The following is a 19322-nucleotide window of genomic DNA, read 5'->3' as shown; positions in this document are numbered from 1 at the left end:
TTTGTTGGCATGACGATAGTCGGACAGGTGCAGAATACCCTGACATTTAGTCAGCCGCTTGAGTTGCAACTGCCCCACCCCCGCAGCTCTCTCGCAGGCTCACATTCACATTCAGGTTGATATTCAGGTTCAGGTTCATTCGTTTGTGCTTTGCGGTACTCTAGCTGTTGTTGTCGTACCGCTTCGATGTTGCCGTTGTTGTTGTTGTTATTGTTGTAGTTGTCGAAGGTGACCGCATGCCACATTTTGGGTGCGTTGTTGCCGCGCAGTGGGAAATGGCCATAAATGAGCCATTTAGCGAGTCACTCTCTGTCTTCTGGCCAACTGTTTCCTTCGACTGCACATCTGACGAACTGTAGAAACACACACAGACACACATGAGCACACAGATAGAGGATCCTGAATGGTAGGAGTCCTGATTGAAGATCACTTGAGGGCCAACATTGATCATTTCTGGTTTAACGGAAAGTGTTGCCATTGATCTTAGATTTAATTACAGCTAAAGGTCCCCCCAAGCGATCAGCTTGTGGCGGAGAATTAGGACACCTAAGAATTTATGTGCCAATATTGAGGTCTCTAGATGAAAAGGATTTTCAAACAGCTATTGTACATTTTTATCATCATATGAGAAACAAACGCATCATACAAAGATCCTGAACCAAAGAACCTCTGATTTATGACCCAAATAGCCAGCAGCACCATTTCCGGTTTTGTAAAATGATATTAATGATGTAAAATACAATATATATTGATTGAATGTCTGGCACTCTCACGATCACTTGAACAATATCAGTCATATCAGAAAAAATCAATACATGTTAGATTGGAATTGCAGAAAAAAGCATCTGAATAGTAAATATCTTGAACGAATAGTACAAAACTGAGGCAAACTTACCATCAGCTTTACAGGTTGCATGTCTTAAACGAGTGACAGCATTAACATACTAAACAGATACACATACTGTCACATTAGAAATCAGTTTCTCACGATCACTCAATCCTGATAGGGATACAGAATGTGCACTTGATCTGCTATATTACCTGGATATTGGTCTATGATAAGATCTTCATTTAAAATACTACTATCTGTTGGCAAATCTTCTTTCGCAGCATGATCGCCTAATTTGCGCACCTAAATCTTAGAATCTGACCCACAATCTTGATCCACCTGTCGTCAAGATCCGATTTCCTCGACCATTTCCCAGGCAACATCGGTTAGTGTCTCATTTTCGCACAAAAGTCAGCCAACTTCTCAGTTTTCAGACGGCCTTTTGATCGATCTCTGTTCAGTTCATTTTAGTTTAGATCGAGATTCGTTCCGATCCGATTAGATGCCACCAGATCAATGACATCCGCGGCATTTAGCAACTGCAGGATCATATCCTACTTCAGCAGTCTCAATCGAAATCTAAATCAAGATCAAGAGCACTTGGCAGCGTTTTGCTTAATCAAGATCGATAAGTACATATTCAGTACATACATATACACTCGCACTCAAACTCGTACATGTATACATACATGTATACATGTGTATTACGAGTGAAGATCTTGTGGCCCAGCTGCACATGCGTTGCCATGTTGCTATCAAAGTATCTGGTTTCATTTCCGCTCTTCTCAGCCAGGAGCTGTGAAACGCGGATCTCAAGATCGTAAGATCGTAAGAATCCAGCGTTATTATGATTATTGTTGTTTGTATTTAGTGTGTGTTGTTTACGGCTCCCAACAATCAGAGGTAGCTATAGCTATAGCTGCTGCTGCTGCTGGAATCAGTGTTTATTTTGTTGTCAAAATGCAGGTATTCTTCCCAACCTGAAATTGCAGTCGAAAGATGGGGGCCCGCCAAGGCGGTTGGGGTGAGTTTACATAGAAAATTGATATTATTCTTGGCCGCTGCACGGAAGCATCAGCTTCAGAACAGAAAAGAGCAGAACAGGTGGGCAAGGTGGGCATGGTGGGCTGGATGGTGTTGCTCCAAAGGGGGCGGGAAATGGATATTACTGGGAGCTGTAATTATGATAGTATGCGTGTCAAAACATCAGCAACAACTACTGGCTTGTGTTTACGATTTCCTTCCGTTTTCCAGCCTAACAGTTTATTTATTTATGCGGCTTGTCTTCTAACAGGTTCTCTCTGGCATTTTCGCCTCGCACTCACTTGCTCTCTCGCTCGCCTCGTCTTTTTTAATTGATATGCCTCACGCGCAATGCATTGACATCCGATTTACATTAGCGGGATGGGGCCGGAAGTGCTTGCAGTGCTATATGGTACAAAAGACAGAGCATAGGGCTCAGACCATATTATAGGATACAGAGCTCAGAGCTCAGAGCTCAGAGAGTGCAATTTGTACACGTGCACAGGATCGAGCGAGATTCTGGCAAGGATCCTACTCCAATTTGATATCAATTGAATGGGCTGATGATCTCGAGTGTCAGTCGACAGCTGTTGTTGGCAGGCCCATCCGAAGGAATCCCTAGATTCGGGAGTACCTTGCCCATCCGCCTTTGTTCTTCCCGTAGGCGCTTCCTGCAACTCCTCCTCCCTGACAATCCTTATTGCATTAAATGTGTAATCCTTTTGTGCGAACAGAACGAGTTTTAATTGAAATTCAACTGAAAGTATGCTTATACCATTTTGCTCCTTCTTTTTTTTTTTGTTTTTGGCACACACCATCTTATTATTTGGTACACAGAAAGAAACGTTTTGGATTAATGCAATTTAAGGCTAGAAAATATTAGTATAAGCTTAAGGATTAATTGCTTTTGTAGCTTTAACTTTGAGGTTTCTTGATTTTCCGCTTTATGTTTATAGTTATTATATATTTAAGTTAGCTTGATCTGATTTTTTTTTTGTGTGTGCTTTTACTCAAGACAACGACAATTATTATGTTAACCCTTGGCTGCGAACGTGTGCGTTTTCGGCAAGTAGGATCTACATTTACTCCCCTGAAGACGAAAACGAAGACTCGGGGCTTGTTTTGTTTTCTTTATCCCTTTTTTGGTGGAAGTGTCGCCGGTTTTATGAGATTGTGATTGGTTTTCTGCTTTGGTGGTGGCTTTTCATGTGCAGTCTTTGGGAGGAGACGAAATGGGAGGAGTAGCTGGGGTTCGATGGTTACGCTCCTCTTCAAAATGTGCGCACGTGCTTCAACCGGAAATGGTCGTAAGCGAGGCGCATCATCTATCTCGCTCTCGGTAGCCCCTCTCCCTTGCACGCATTAAGGTAGCTCTGCTTCTTTCACTGGGTTTTTTTTGTATTTCCGCTTGTGTTTTTTGTGTCTCTCTATTGTTCTCCAGCACTTTGCGCAGCAAATCAAAGAAGGAAAAACAAGAAGCTAACGAAAAAATATTTTTTTAAATATATTTTACATTATAAATATGATTGTGCTGCAAGAATTCTTAAGTGGCCAAAAAAAAAAAAAAAAAAAAACAATCCATCCTTTTGTGGCCACAACCAAACATGGTCAACAGCTGTTTGGTTTTGGGGCTTCCTTATGCGTATTTATTATGTATGCCGTTAAATTGGCAACTTTGTTTCGTGTAATAACCCCAGCGCATAACTTTTGTGCTTTATCAGCTCGAGGTGCATTGGGGATTTCCAAGAAAAGACGACCACTTGAGGCCATTGCAATTTGTATCAGCGGGTTGAGAATCAACAAGCGATTCCCCCGCCGATAAGAGCAGCTGCCCCCAAAAACCTGATAAGCGAAAAATGCACCTCACCTATGGCTTCTTTATGGCGTTCAATATCTCTAACCACTCAGCCATGGATCTATCTTTTCGAAGTGGGAACGTGTCATTCTGGACTTCACGTTTCGGACTCGTATTTAGCCCGAAAATCCAAAGCAAATTGTCATTGGCTAACGGACAGCGGAAAAAATGCCCCAAAACACGTTTCCAGAGCTATGGCCACCATTTTTTTTTTTTTTTGCTGTTCATTAGCCAAAACAAAAAATAATTTATATAATACATATGTGTATCTGAAAGTGGGGCCAAGTCAAAGACACGTACGCCTTCGGTTTGGAATAGTTAACTAATTTTTAATTTCTTGCTGCTCTGTTTTTTTTTTGTCTGTTTTTCGTTTTCTTTTTTTTTTTTTTGGCATGATCTCATCGAACGAATGTGTTTGTGAGAGGCGGCAGCCAATCCCACTTTGGCTCATTATGCGAGTATCTGTGAGATACATTTGCTGTGTGGAGCTTGCTGATGATGTGCTGCCCACTCGATCATCATGGTAATGATCGCCAAGAGCCCAACCAACTGACCAGTGGGCCGAGATACTTTTGTATCTTTTTATACCGTTCGTCGCTGCTAGCTGTCTTCTGATTTGCTGAGGGCCATTTTGACGGGTCTTGCGAGTTGGCGTTGTTAATGATTCCAAAAAAAAAACCCAATTTCGACTAGCAACTGTACTGTTTGCTAAAAGAAACACTTAAATGGTGAATAATTCGTAAAAGGAAAATCTAATTGCATTGGATAAGAGCTAAAATTCCACAGTAACATCCGTTTAAGAAAATGATATCAAATAATAGTTTAAGTCTTTTTTGTGAAATGAGTAACTTTCGGTTAATGATAACATTGCGTTTAAACTTTCCCAAGAACTCTGTCTAGCTGATATTAAGCAAATTCAAATATTCCGATAATTTAAGCTGCGTTTAGAGTTCCCATTCAACAAGTAGAAACTACGAAACTCTTTAAGCAAACGTTTGCCTTAAATGCGCAGCGGCGTACCATTTAATTTTAGTCTCTGTGGCTTTTTTTTTTAGTCACTGCCACTAACTAAGAGAGCAGTCGATGGATGGCTGATTGAGCGAGAGCGTGTGAGAAACACCCTGTGAAAGTATTCTCGGACTCGATTATTATTATTTGCCATTGGCACATTCGTATCTGTATCTCGGTATCTCGGAATGCGAGTCGAAGTCGTCGAGCCGAAGTACACACGAAGCGCTCTCTCCCACACACGGTCGTTTGAGTGCGAGCGAGAGGCAACCCGGCCAGAAAGAGAGAGCGAATGCCGAGCTGGCCGACGAGCAGCCAACAATCCGAGTGCAACTTCAGAGCAACTTCAGTTCTTGAACGGATGTCGAAGGTGGCAGAGCTGACGTCGCATGCTCATTGTGTATATATAGTATCCCACCATCTATATAGTACCATACTCTAGTGGTCCCAACTTGATCTTGGGTCCCTCATACAACGCGTTCTGTTCTGTTTTTTTTATCGGGGAAAAGGCGCGCAAAATACACAATAACGATAAAAAAAAAAAAAATAGAAATAAATGTGAATTTAAGGAACGAAAGAAGAAAAACAACAACACCAAACATACTGATTGTCGCGCGGGGAATGAAAACAATGTACATATAGTTACGATATGCGCATTAATTTATCGCCCGTGCCAGAGCGACGATCGTGAAGTGCTCACAATTAATTGCCATTAATTCGCAAAAGTGCTAAGAATTCGCGACGGTGTGTGAACTGCGAATGCTGCAAATTACGTGTATCTGAACAAGTGCGATCGTAAATACACACATACTTATTAAAAAAAAAATCCCGCTAGCTAAGCAGGGATTTGGTAATATCACACCCTCATACCTCAAAACTTATCAATTGTCCAGCGGGCCATCCAATTGATTAGAACCCGCATCCACAAAAAAAAAAAAAAACCGAAAGCAAACCAAATTCATAAACCACACAAAAACGACCAAACCACATATATGCATTTACTGACAGTGCAAAAATTAAAATATACCCCCAAATATCAAACAAAACCCGAGAAACGAAAGTGAAGTGAAATCAATTTTAATACAACTGCAAGTACCACCAGCATAAGGGGACAATCCATTCTAATCAATTGAGAGCTGATCCCGCAGATTTGCCTAGTTCAGAGTCAATGACGTGCACTTTGACCAGCGAGGTGGAGTTTCCGTTTTTGAGTACCGATCATTTTGAAGCGAAGAAATGCCGCCCTCTGCGTTTTTAGTGAATGCCAGCATAATCAGTGCCGCCAACGCCTTGGACAGCGATAAGGAGCAGCAGCTTCAGGAGCATCTCAATCAGAGTCACTTCACCAGCAGCAGCAGCAGCAGCAACAGCAGCAACAATAACAATTGCCACACGGCGCCCAACTACAACATGGTCCTGCAAAGCTATGAGAACTATCCCAGCTACCACCTGGCTCAGCATCATCATCATCATCATCATCACCACAGCCATCCGCATCACCAATTGGCGCAGCAGACAGGGCTGCACAGCCATCATACGATGCAACAGCAGCTGCAGCAGCAGCAGCAATCCCTACTCCTGCAACACCCGCAACAACAGCAGCAGCAGCACAGCCACCAGTCGCAACAGCAGCAGCAACACGGATACGGATCATCAGCCCAGCTGCCCCATCATCGTTTATCCGGCGGCAGTACGGGCAGCACCACCACCACCTCCTCCGGCTCCAGTTCGAGTGGCTCCTCGTCGAGTGCCTCATCGCAGGGATTCGCCAACGGGAGCGCGACTGCGAACAATCTGGTGGGGGCGTTGAGCAGCTCCACGGCTGCTTCGCTGGGACTGGGCTACTTCAATGATATGGCGCCCTTTGTGGGCGATGCGAATGCCTACTACACGGACTCGGATGTCAACTTCTTTAGTTCAGGTACAGGTCAGCAAATATTTACCGACATCAAAAACGGTGCTTTTAATTACGATTGCTGGGGTGTGAAAAGGCAGCAAACCAGAAGAAGACGCTTTGCGGTGGCATAATTAAATTCGTAATTTGTTTTTAAGTGTTTGACACGCAACAAGTCGGGGTGGCTAAGGGGAACTGACTGGGATATACACGCAGAGAAAAAATGTTCTAGTAACTAAGTTCTAGTAACTAATGATATTCAACATATACTACGTTTAGTTTTCACTTTACAAAATAAACAAATTTCAATTTAATTATATTTGTAAAGTTACAATATATTACTATAAATACATTTTTCGCTGCGTGCATCAGATTGCGCTGGGTGATAAGTGGCTTGTTGAGCGCTAGAAGATGTGGCCGGCCTCAGATGTATCTGGCAGATACGGATGCTCTTGCGCTCTCTGGAGGCGGCACCTAAAGAGGCGCTGCCAACTCTTTGGCCAGCCAACGAGGGGCTGTATCTGTATCTTTGTGTCTCTGTGCCTGCGAGCGAATGGGAATCGAAACGAAGCGCTGGCAAAGCTTTTTTTATTTCTTTGCCGTGCGCGAGAGGGACAGCTACAGGGCTGCGCGTGTGTATGTGGTTATGTGCCAACAGGTTTTCGTATCCCACAGATACACGAGTGTACATCGAAATGTGTTAAATTTCGTTGTATTCGCAATTAATGTAGCGTGCACACCATTAGATCGGGTTGGTTGTGCCTGTGTGCGTGGGTATCTGTGTGCTGCGGCCTGTGCTTGTGTGTGTGCGCGCTGTGATTTTGATTGGTTTTCGAAGTCTTGCGCTCGCTTGAGAGACGCCCCATTTCTATGAACACCATTTAATAGAAATTGCGAACAATCTGTAATCACCGGATTTTGGCGTGTGAAAAATGTATCTGGGGATTTTAGCGATGCGAATTTCCCACGATAAATAAATGGCTTTCTAAGATTTGCATATACATTTTATATTATATCTTTTAATTTATGACAAGACTTCTGTGAAACAGAATTTAATAGAAATATAATTTTTAATTTTTATTGAAATTAAACGTTTCATTCATAAGTTGACGGCCACAGATTATACTCTTTCCATACCCATATCTATACAACAATGTCTAATCCAATTACTATCTCATATTTCGTATCGCTTACAGGCTACAACACCAGCAACACACACGACCGCATCAACAACAGCACGCCCCCGCAGCAGCAGCAATCGCAGCAGCCGACTGTCAATGGCAGCGGTAGCGCCAGCAGCAACAACAATAACTCCATGCTACCGCCCGCTGTACAGCAAAGCAACAACGAAAATAACAACACCAGCAGCAGCAACACAAACAACAGCAGCAACAACAACAACAACAGCGGTGGCAGCAACAATTCGAATGCGGGCAGCAATAACAACAATAATAACAACAATAATATTAACTTTATGGCAGCGGCGGCGATCTTCCAACATCACCTCAAAGAGGAGCCGGGCACCCAGAATGGTAATATCGGTGGCTATGGTGGTGGCAGTAATAGCCAGAACGATCCCACGGATCTCAGTAGTTATGGATTGCCCGCCCACCTGGCCGCTTACGGTGGTGGGAGTGGCAGTGGGCCAACCGGCGGCAGGAGCTCCGGTGGCGGTGGCGATGAAAGCGATTATCACAGCACGATCTCGGCGCAGGATCACCAGAGTCAGCAATCGAGTGGAGGAAATGGCAGTGGAGGAGCCAGCGGTGGAAGCACCGGAAACAGCAACGGTTACTTGGACAGCAGCTCGGAGTTCTATGGCAGTTACGCGGGCAGGAATCGATTCCACGATGGTTATCCACCGGAATTTACGCCCTATGATGCTCAATCCTTCCAGTCGATGGGCCCCCAGCCCACGGCCATGGATCAGTGGGGAGCAGCCCATGCCCACCAGCATCCGGCAGCGTATATGAGCACCTTGGGTCTGGATAAGGGCCTGCTGGGTGGCTATACGACGCAGGGCGGAGTGCCGTGCTTCACGGGATCGGGTCCCATTCAACTGTGGCAATTCCTGCTCGAATTGCTGCTGGACAAGACGTGTCAGAGTTTCATTTCGTGGACCGGCGATGGCTGGGAGTTCAAGCTAACAGATCCTGATGAGGTAAATCCATTTGTAATATAACTATTATTGAATTCCTAACTAACATATATCTATTTTGATCAGGTGGCTCGTCGTTGGGGAATTCGCAAAAACAAACCGAAGATGAACTACGAGAAGCTGAGTCGCGGTCTGCGCTACTATTATGACAAAAACATCATCCACAAGACGGCAGGCAAACGATATGTCTACCGCTTTGTCTGTGATCTCCAGAATCTAGTTGGGTAAGTAGTCGACAGATTGAAGACGAATTATCGAATTCTTATTAAAAGCAATTAATTTCATTTACAGGCACACACCCGAGGAGCTGGTGGCCAAGTATGATCTTAAGATTGAGAAAAAAGATGTGGATTAGCAGCGGAGCAGCGGAGAAGCTGCCTAAAACGGGAACAGCTCCAGGAGATCTGCGCCCAGCCACGGATTGTACTCAACCAACCGCAAAATACTTTCGAGCGTTATTGTTTACCAAGCGTGATGTTAGCTTTTAAGCAGCTACCCCCGATCTGCGATCTTGCAACGAGATTAAAGTGTTGGCCAACCCCTAAGTACCCAAAGTCCTGACTCCCCCCCCCCCCACACACACAAAAAACACAAACAAAAAGAAAACCCCCCACCCACCAACCTGTCAAACCGATTTGCTTGTAATTACCGTGTAAAAATTAGACTTTTAAATTAATTTGAAATTAATTTAAAATACATCAGATTTAGTTGTAAGCCGATCTATAGCAAGAGAACCAGTTGAAGATAAACCGAATTAAATTTGAAATTCTGTGTGCAATGCGATGATATTTCTTCGTTCTCACATAGTCTGTAGAAGATGTCAGCTGCAAGGATCGAACGTTGATAGAGGCCATAAAGCATGTGTCCCCCAAAAGTGATATTAGAGCGCAACATTTTGTTATACGTACATAATCATTTTACCCGCACGGGGCACCACAAACATTTCAAAATCATGCATGTATATAGCGTTGAAGATGTGAATGGCATATAAGTAGGTCTCTAGTATTTATGTATGTCTAAATTGTAATCTGTGCTACTGGTACAACTAAGTTTTCCACTCCACAAAAAGCCCCTTTTATTTCTGTACTTCTGTGCGCTTCCGTGCGATCCCAAAAGTTTTAAACGTAAAACGGCACAATAGCTTATCATGTATGTACATATATGATGAGCCCTTGTTATCGTCTGCTATCTGTATACTTATAGGCTAATCCTAGATACATAGGATCCATAGTTTCCCTAGTGCGTTAATCGACAGTTCAAGAAGTGTTTATTACCTAGTATGTGTGTGTATAGCTATTAACTACTTAAGTCTAGCTCGTAGATGCATAGCCACGTATTACACCCATAAATATAACGTTATATTGATTACATAGATACACATACATTTGTAGAGCAATTCTAAAATATTGTATTTATACAAGCGTACATCGTAATATTAAAGCTAAAATTAACATTGCTAAGATAAAAACAATAAAAGAAAGCCAATATGAAAAAAATACAAACGAAATCTTAGTTCTCTTTGGAAAATATATCAAGGTGGTCAAAATATCAAGTATTTCTCTTATCAGTTGATTTTGTTCCAAATTCGAATTAACTTTATAGACGGTTGTGTTTTTTCAAAATGCTTCGTTATACGGCACGGATTTTGAATGGGATTTACCCACTTATGCCAAGGCAAGTATTAAAACGTTCCGCACACCAGGTGCCCGAGAAGCTGAAAAAAGTTGAGACGGACAAGGACCCGGAATTCTCGGAAATGGTTCTTTATTATTATCACAAGGCCGCGCAGACTATGGAGCCTGCATTGCTCAAGGAAATGGAAAAGTATCCGCATATGAAGCCGGAGGAGCGTCAGGCTCGTGTCACCGCTATACTGAATCTGCTTGGGAGCGTCTCCACCTCGGTGGAGGTTAATTTTCCCATTGTCCGCAAAAACGGCACCTACGAGATCATCAGCGGTTATCGTTCGCATCATGTACGCCATCGATTGCCTCTCAAGGGCGGTAAGTGTGGTTTTATCTCATCTATAGGCGTATTCTTAAGCATCGGATCTCCTACAGGAATCCGATACGCTCTGGACGTGAACGAGAGCGAAGTTAAAGCCCTTGCCGCCATTATGACGTTCAAGTGCGCTTGCGTGAATGTACCTTATGGTGGATCTAAGGGCGGCATTTGTATCGATCCCAAGAAGTATACAGTGGATGAGCTGCAGACGATCACACGGCGATACACGATGGAGTTGCTCAAGCGTAATATGATTGGTCCCGGCATCGATGTACCGGCGCCCGATGTGAACACTGGTCCGCGTGAGATGAGCTGGATTGTTGATCAGTACCAGAAGACATTTGGCTACAAGGATATCAATTCATCGGCTATTGTCACCGGGAAGCCCGTACACAACGGCGGCATTAATGGTCGACATTCGGCCACGGGCAGAGGCGTTTGGAAGGCGGGCGATCTCTTTCTGAAGGATAAGGAATGGATGGATCTGCTCAAGTGGAAGACGGGATGGAAGGACAAGACGGTCATAGTGCAGGGATTTGGCAATGTGGGCTCCTTTGCCGCTAAGTATGTGCACGAGGCGGGCGCCAAAGTCATCGGAATAAAAGAGTTTGATGTTTCTCTGGTTAATAAGGACGGCATAGATATTAATGTAAGTGGCTCTTCACATTTTCTAGGTAATTTTATGAAAAAAAAACCCATTACGTTATAGGATCTTTTTGAATACACTGAGGAAAAGAAGACTATTAAAGGATATCCAAAAGCTCAGGAGTCTAAGGAGGACTTGTTGGTAGCCGAAACCGATATCCTTATGCCGTGTGCCACCCAAAAAGTGATAACCACCGACAATGCCAAAGACATCAAGGCCAAGCTGATCCTGGAAGGCGCCAACGGGCCGACCACACCATCTGGCGAGAAAATCCTATTGGATAAGGGTGTCCTCCTAGTTCCCGATCTCTATTGCAATGCGGGCGGCGTAACAGTATCCTACTTTGAGTACCTCAAAAACATTAACCACGTGTCATATGGCAAAATGAACTCTAAATCTACATCCGAGCTTATTATCGAACTGATGAACTCCATCAATGAGTCTTTGCATGAATGCCCCGATAGTCAACTAGTATGTCCATCCTTACCCTTAAGTAGTATAGTATAGTAAATCCCTTACTTTTCTCCTTTAGCCGAACATATGTCCCAATAAGAAACTTAAGAGGATACAACAATGCACCACAGAGGCGGATATCGTGGACTCGGCTCTCCAAACAGTTATGGAATCTGCAGCACGTGGCATCAAGGAGATGGCCCACAAATTTGAATTGTGTAACGATCTGCGGAGGGCCGCCTACGTTTGGTCTTCATTCAAAATTTTCCAAGCCATGGAAAGCTCCGGAATTTCCCAACAGTAGTGGTTTACCCTCAAGAACAAAAGAAATTCACAGTTTTTCATTGGTTAATTTTTAATTCTTAAGTTGAATAAAAGAGTTACTATTTAATTAAAACATAAAATATGCCTAATTTAAATCAACTTACAACCTATATTGGCATAAATATTGGGCTTTGATACACTTGGTATGAATCTAGTTAAATATTTATCTATTTAAGTATGAAATATACGCCACATACGCCTTGACATACAATTCATATCTTATTTAGAGTTTAGACAGAGAGTTTAGAGTTTAGTGATTAGACAAACATATTGCAACTTTTTAAACACTACGAAAGCAAGCATACAAACACGAATATTCTGCTTGATTTTCGTTACTAAAGTCTCCACTTTTATAAGGTGGAACTCCGTTTTGGGTTAGCTACTGAAGAAAGCATTCACCATGGAGGAAATCAAGAAGTTTGACAAGCTTGCCTTCCTGGAAAGCTACCTGCTGAAGCACAAGGAATTGGGCAAGCGACAGCGCGAGTACAAGAAGATCCTGTCCAGCAAACTCAAGACCCGCAAGGAGACCATCATCGAGGCCAGCTTTGAGACGGCCATCGATCAGCTGGAGGAGGAGAAAAACGATCTGCGTGCCCAGATCTGGGTGGCCAGTGGTACGACCCACAAAAAACAGAACAATCGCTGGCTGGAGCTGATTCGCTGCCATGTCGAGTGCCAGGAGAATCTGTCGCAGGACATTAACTCTCTGAAGACATCGATTTCCAACATGGAGAAGGAGATAAGTCGCATGTCCAAGCAAATATACAACCTGAATCGTTTAACCATTCCGGATCAGCAACATCAGGCCTATGTAATGCGAGCACGGAAAAGGATGACCATTTTGGAGAATTCCCTGGAGGTGGGAGTGCGTCAGGAGTGCGGTTTTACGGCAGCCAATGCGGATCTGCGAGAGCAGCTTATCCGCATCCTGAATCATCGCACCTTCTTCAATGATTCATACACCAAAATGGTGCAGAAGCTGAACAGCGAGAAAAAGTATCTCATAGATCTGATCGAATACGCTCTGAATACCTTCGATGGCTGCATTGAGGTGTACGAGAAAATTGATTTGTTGGCCAAAAGGGAGGCCAAGGAGCGCGATATGAGACGTGTGGAGATGCAGGGTATTATGCGAAAGGTGGCAGCCGATGGTGATAACACCGCCTTCCTGAATTGCAAGTCTAAGCCTCGAGAGCTGGCCGATTTGCAGCCCAAGGAGTACAAGCGAAGGGATGAATTCCGACGGGTGCACAACAAAAAGATCAATCTCTACAACTCGGTGCTGCAGAAGATTCTCCAGTATACGGAATCTAGCAATATGGACGAGGTGATCGATAAGTTTCAGCAGCAGGAGAGTCTCTATTACTCGTTCTTCAACTATGCCAACGAAATGAGCTACCACATAACTATGCTGAATAATTCGGTGAATCGCCTGTTTGAGGATATAGTTAACCTGAAAAAGGATAACTCCAACACGCTGCAGGACCAACTGGATCAGATTTCCAGTCTGGAGAACAAGGTGCGTAACAAACAGGAATCCAACATGGAACTGCACAAGGCGCGGGAAAACAACGATGCACGTTTGGAGAATCTTCTACAGGGCGTGGAGACGGTCTGCGAGATGTGTTCCATAGATGCCAGTCCGCTGACCAAACTCCTTGGTGACCACACCCACGTCAATCTGGTTAATGTCAATCGATTCTTGAAGCTGCTCGAGACAAGGGTCCAGGAGCTGACGGCTAGTGTTTATGTGATGGAGCGCCAAGAGGAGGGCCGCTTCGACTATGTGGTCAAGCAGATCGAGAAGATCTGCGAGCTGCCCACCGATCTCAATGACATTGTGCTCACCCAGCAGTGTCCCGAGTGCGCCGAGGGTGAAGCCTTCAACATGGATGAGGGCGGCGATGGTGTCCTTGTCCACACGGTCGCCGAGGCCAAGAAGAAGCTGTACGAGAAGGTTACGCAGCCGGAGATGCAGTACCGCCTGCACAGCATCAGCCAGTGTCGTCTGCCGCGATCCCGTCTCCTGGCCGCCAAGCGCAACATGTAGTTCTGGAATATATGATGCAAATCACATTCCCATTAGTTTCGGTTTCAAATATGCATATGTGCAACATTTTCCGGTTAGATATCTAGGACTAGAATCGTCTGATTCTCATGTTTCGGTTGCAATTATAATAAATTCCCAAGTTAACCTACAGCTTAAAATTAGTCGATTCCAACTGATGAATATTTAAATCCGTTTGTTCAATTCATGCTAAATTTTAATAATTATCAACTAAACATATTAGCTACATGTTTAAGTAATGGTGCTAGATTTTTTGTATGTGGAATGCGTTAAATACTTTCGAGCGTTGGTGGATGGTACGAGCTAGTAGATTCTGTCTATGAACTGGTCTCCTTCTTTTCATCGCCCAATCCCAATCCGCTGATCAGGCCGCCGATGAAGCTATCTACAATCGGATTGCCACTGCCAGCAGGGGCGCCAGGAGCAGGAGCAGGGGCGGGTAATCCTGGGGCAACTGGAACAGCGTTGACGGTGCCACAATCGTACATACGATTCAGCTTCTGGATATCGTAGTCGGAGAAACCATTCCTCTGGCCCATTTTATCGGCGCCATTGGCTTGCTGCGAATGCAGAAATTGAAGAGTGTTAAGTTAAACCCAGGAGACTTTTGGTACCATTGTACTCACCATGGCCAGTATGGTGGGCTGTCCGTTGATGGAGAAGGCGTTCTTGGAGTAGTGCATCACGCTGCCATAGTCGTAGGGCACCCCAAAGGCTTCCGTGCGGGCGGCCTTTTCGAAGTTGTTCATCGCCGAGGACTGGACATTGTTGTACTGGATGGCCACATAACCATCGCGCTCCATACGGTTCTGTTCATGAAGGAAGCCGAGGGCGTGCATCAGCTCGTGCATGGCGGTTCCTGGACGGCTGAGACAGCCGGGAGACTGTAGGTTCACCTCCTGCTTGCCACCCACTCGACCAACGGAGGACCAACAGCCGGAGTTGTCGCCGCGAATGGAGATGTAGTCCCGCTCAGAGCTGCGCTTCACAAACCGAATGCACGTCCGACGATGGTACTCACCAATGGCATTTTCAATTGTGGCCATATCTCTGGCATTGAAGTTTCCTCGGATTTCATATGGCACCACACCATTTGGCCAACGGGAGGACTGAGTGGGCAGTCCATTTTTCATAATCAGATCCGTTTGCGGCACCAGCATATCACCCTCCAGATAGCTGCCCAGTTCCTCAGGATTCATCTCATCTGCATCCGCACTAAAGTTACCCACACGATTCGCCGTTAGCTCCTCATCCGGTTTGCCAAAGAGCGCCGTTCCCAATGGTGTCAGGTCGATGATATCCTTGCCAAGAGTGGGTGGTATCTCCTCGATTCCATTTCCAGGCAGCTCGATGACCTCCGTATCGTCAACATCATCATAGGATACATAGGGAAGCGCTTGGCAGGACGATAGAGCCAAAGCTAGGACTAGAAAAACTTTCAGGCTCATTGTTATAATCGTAATTGCTTTTGTTTGGGTGATTGGATTGCCTCTTTGTTGAATGGCTAGAATGAAACTGTGCTGAGTTCTGACCCGGTCGGGATTTATATATTTTCCAGCATAATCGCCGCCGCCAACGCTTATCAAACTTTGCCGGTGGCGGTGGCTTTCATATGCATAAACATGTTTTCCACGAGGAAACCTTCAACGGAGCTGCAATCGTCATCGCTGGCTTCTTGGTTTGTCACACGCTTTATGGCCTGGTAAATATTTGGCCAGCACTCTCGTTAAGCGGCTATACATATGGGACTGTGTCTGTCTGCTTCGCTATTGCCATAAAGTGTATCAGTAGTTTGTTTGCATATCCAAAGTTTAACGACTTTATACGTAATTTGTCGCCCCCAAAGCGATAACCGATAAGCACTATCGCGGCGACCTCTTGCCTTTATGGATTTATACCGCCTGCTGTTGGAAGATATTCCGGAATAATTTGCCGGCTATTTGGAGTGGAAAGACACGCGAAACACTTGTATAATTTGTATCTACGGAACTTTGTTTCCACTCCAAAGAAATCTTACCAAATGGCATTGAAAAAGTTCATGTTTTGATTGTAACTTTGCGGTACGTGCTTATTAGAGGAAGCAAACTCTTGTGATTACAACTTTAGTTCTTCTTGCATATGCTAAGCTTACTTTAATTATTATAAAATGGTATTCAAGTTACAAAATGAATGAGAGAACGTGGCTAGAGGACCACTCTTGGCTGGCCGTACAATTATGATTCAAATGAGACTTTTACGTTTTCTTAAATACTTAATGTTATTCACATGGCGGCGACTTCGATTGATGGTGGGAAAAACAGAGCTGAAAAATCCCAAGACTTTGCTCATTAGCCAGACGACAATATACAAGCATAAACATCTGTATTTGTTCTGGCCACGAATTAAGTTCAAGTGCATGGCATATGTTTGTCTGGCTAACAATAGGAGCTAACATTAATGATTGACATAAGTTGGTATACATTTTTTCTAGGTATCGAAGCTCATTTCCACTACCATGTTGGAATCGGAGTTGGCAAACTCCTCTTCCTCATCGAACTTTAGCTTCATCCCATTAAACTTGTCCGAGTTCAACACCCGGCGACTGTTGGCCGTGATATTCTTGGCCACGTCTCGCAAGGCCGCGCTGCAGATCTCATCAATAGTAGCCGAGTCGTCCATAAGGTCTTCGATACAACTCTTAAGGATCGTAGACGTCACTATGCAGTCTCTGTTCAGGGCCAAACTCTTGTGGAAAGCTTCGATGGCGGGGTCTAGATTTCCTAGCAAAGCATGTATAAATCCTATTGAAGTGTATGTAGTAGGACTTTGCGGCTTTAATAGAAGTGCCTGAAAGTCAATCGTTGAATATCAAGGACATATCAAATACCTATAGTACAAAAATATACTCACATATTGAAAGTTGTATAGAGCTTCCTCGTACTTATGCACCTTGCGCAGCGAATGACCGAGATTTATAAAAAGCGGTTCCCAGCGGGACGAGATCTCCTCGTTGTTGCTCTTGGCCCGCTGTTTCACAATGTCCACGGTGCACTGAAAAATGGTGGCGGCACCGTCAAAGAACTCATACTCGTACTTTATCACACCAAGCTCATGAAGTACATATACATCCAGCGGCGCAATATTCATAGCCTGTAGGAAAAATTTCTCAGCTAGCTCAAGATTTTTAGTTAGCCCGCACTCCACACCTATGTAAAGCAACGGGAGATGACAACCTCGCATCAGTTGTGTGGCCTTAAAATAGGCTGCCATTGCCTGCTCGTGCTCATTCTCATTGGCAAAACTGTGACCATAAGCTAACCAAGCGGGGCCATAAAGTCGGTCCAAAGCAGTTGCCTTGGAGAGATAACGCCGGGCAGGATCACTTTTGCCAATCATGTCGTAGTAGCAGCCCACGGCGTACCAAGAGATCGCTTTGTCCGGATAACGGTCCACCAGCTTATGGGCTACGTAAAATAGCCGATTAAAGTCGCCGTTTTCCACCAGACAGGCAATCTGAATGGTCAGTGCAGTGTTATGAAAGGGATCCACCTTAAGGAGTCTATATATGATAAGCAAAACCAAATACATTTTTGATCAATATAAGTCTTTTACGCCGTTCTTCACTTACTCATTGAGTATTTTCAGGCACTGTTTGTAGTCGCAGTCGTAGAAACACTTCTCCGCCTCAGCGGCCATTAGGTCAGTACTACGTTGTACCCGATCAAGACATTCAGCGATAGGAATTAATGTGTCCGTGTCATGATCACGCGATCGCCTCCTACTGGATGAGTCAAACATGGACCGGTGAGAAGCATCAATGAGGGAAGAAGCCTTTGAGAGACTAGTTTGTAGGGAAAATGTGGGCGCCTTTAGATCTTCCAGGACTCTTAAAGATACAACTTCAATAAGAATGCGCTAAATATTAGAAATATCAGGAGAACTGACTTCTGTGCGGGCGACATGAACTGGCTGGGCGTAAGCGGCACCTTGACGGCGCTCACCTTGGGCATTTGTGTGTCTGACGACCCGCTCTGCTGCACTCGAGCTGTAAATTCCTTGATAAACTGGAGTATGTCAGGATTAACAATGGGGGACATCTCCTCAGCATTGCGTGCGGAAATCAACTCGTAGTACTTCTTCAGGCGAGATTCATAAAGTTTTAGTATAAACTTGGCATCAGCTTCGCTGGATTGTTGTGCCAGCGGTAAATGATGCATTAGCTCAAACTCTGCAATGATTAAGTTGAGATTATACTGTATTCAGAAAGTAGGTGCATGCTCACCTTCCCAAGCCATCAGCATTTCGTGTTGAACCAGCGCCTCCAGGGCCTCAAAGCAGTATATGGATTTGTGAAGGGCCTGAACATAGAAGTCCATTGCCATGCCGCGATTGTCCAGGGCCTCATAAACTTTGCCCTTCATTAGGTAAATGGATGAGAGCAGTTCATTTCTGTGATTCTCCTCGCCACCAAAGACACTGTTGCTTTCCAGATAGCAGCCACTGCTTGCATCAACGGGCTGGTTGATCAGCGATGTGGTCATGACTTCCACCTCCACATTCTGGATGACATTGGCCGCCTCGGTAAACTCCTTGGCCGCATAGAGACTTTCCAGTAGTAGGTTAAAACATGGCAGTGAATTCTTCTCTAGCTTGTGATGCTGTATTGTGTGAGCAGCACGATGGTATTCCCCCAGTAGGTACATGCACTGCGCCTGGTAGTAAATATCCCTGGGTTCCAGGCCACCAAGCACGGCCACCTTTTCTGCCCAAAAAAGCGCTGTGGAGTAGCGACGCTAAAAATGCAATTGAATTTGCACTCAGGCTCTGCTTGCCGGCTTTTGGTTTTTTTGTCTTACCATGTCTATGAATTGTTTGACCAGCTGCCGGTACAAGGCCAGGTCGATGTGTTCATTGGTGGTGTCAGTGCTTGTGTTTTCCGTGTCCCCGGGCATTTTTATTAACGCAGAATTGTATTTTTGTTATAAATTTGATACAAGTTTTCCGCCGCTGGTAATAACTCATTTGAACATAGTGGCAACTCTGTGCAAAACAGCTGTATTGTTGCCATTCACTGGAAA

At 44.5% G+C, this 19322-nt stretch overlaps 5 protein-coding genes across 9 annotated transcripts in view; 3 read left to right on the top strand and 2 right to left on the bottom strand.

Annotated features, from left to right (window-relative positions):
- pnt (pointed) overlaps positions 1–10256 on the top strand; it is a 55937-nt gene extending 45681 nt beyond the window's left edge. The window contains exons 1-4 of one of the 4 annotated variants that reach the window (NM_001275943.1): positions 5249–6642; positions 7806–8770; positions 8834–8991; positions 9059–10256. In NM_001275943.1, coding sequence (NP_001262872.1) covers positions 5952–6642; positions 7806–8770; positions 8834–8991; positions 9059–9122 — 1878 coding nt within the window. In that variant the 5' untranslated portion in view covers positions 5249–5951 and the 3' untranslated portion in view covers positions 9123–10256. Of the gene's footprint in view, positions 1–5248; positions 6643–7805; positions 8771–8833; positions 8992–9058 lie in introns of those variants that run through there. The other 3 variants (NM_170070.2, NM_079737.3, NM_170651.4) reach the window with 3 other exon arrangements.
- Positions 10257–10297: 41 nt separating this feature from the next.
- Positions 10298–12270, top strand: bb8 (big bubble 8). The gene is made up of 4 exons (NM_142883.2): positions 10298–10770; positions 10828–11420; positions 11481–11888; positions 11950–12270. The coding sequence occupies exons 1-4, from the start codon at positions 10389–10391 to the stop codon at positions 12172–12174; spliced, it is 1608 nt and encodes a 535-aa protein (NP_651140.1). The 5' UTR covers positions 10298–10388; the 3' UTR covers positions 12175–12270.
- A 165-nt stretch (positions 12271–12435) lies between these two features.
- Positions 12436–14394, top strand: wam (wampa). The gene has a single exon (NM_142882.2). The coding sequence runs from the start codon at positions 12595–12597 to the stop codon at positions 14245–14247; it is 1653 nt and encodes a 550-aa protein (NP_651139.1). The 5' UTR covers positions 12436–12594; the 3' UTR covers positions 14248–14394.
- A 51-nt stretch (positions 14395–14445) lies between these two features.
- On the bottom strand, positions 14446–16485 carry CG6763 (uncharacterized protein). Of its 2 annotated transcripts, none has more exons than NM_142881.3 (2): positions 14892–16485; positions 14446–14825 (listed from the first exon to the last, which is right to left on the bottom strand). In NM_142881.3, exons 1-2 carry the CDS (start codon positions 15711–15713, stop codon positions 14583–14585), a joined length of 1065 nt encoding a protein of 354 aa, NP_651138.1. In that variant the 5' UTR covers positions 15714–16485; the 3' UTR covers positions 14446–14582. The 2 variants fall into 2 exon arrangements, with proteins under 2 accessions (NP_651138.1, NP_001262871.1); NM_001275942.1 differs by having other exon boundaries at positions 14892–15786.
- Positions 16364–19286, bottom strand: Cdc16 (Cell division cycle 16). The gene is made up of 6 exons (NM_058049.5): positions 19101–19286; positions 18527–19037; positions 18190–18472; positions 17873–18130; positions 17155–17803; positions 16364–17091 (listed from the first exon to the last, which is right to left on the bottom strand). Exons 1-6 carry the CDS (start codon positions 19194–19196, stop codon positions 16732–16734), a joined length of 2157 nt encoding a protein of 718 aa, NP_477397.1. The 5' UTR covers positions 19197–19286; the 3' UTR covers positions 16364–16731.
- Positions 19287–19322: the final 36 nt, after the last annotated feature.

The sequence above is a fragment of the Drosophila melanogaster genome, chromosome 3R (assembly GCF_000001215.4).
Source record: "Drosophila melanogaster chromosome 3R".
Lineage (NCBI taxonomy): Eukaryota > Metazoa > Arthropoda > Insecta > Diptera > Drosophilidae > Drosophila > Drosophila melanogaster.
The sequence above is the reverse complement of the archived record's forward strand: the minus strand, read 5'-3'. Positions and strand labels throughout refer to the sequence as shown.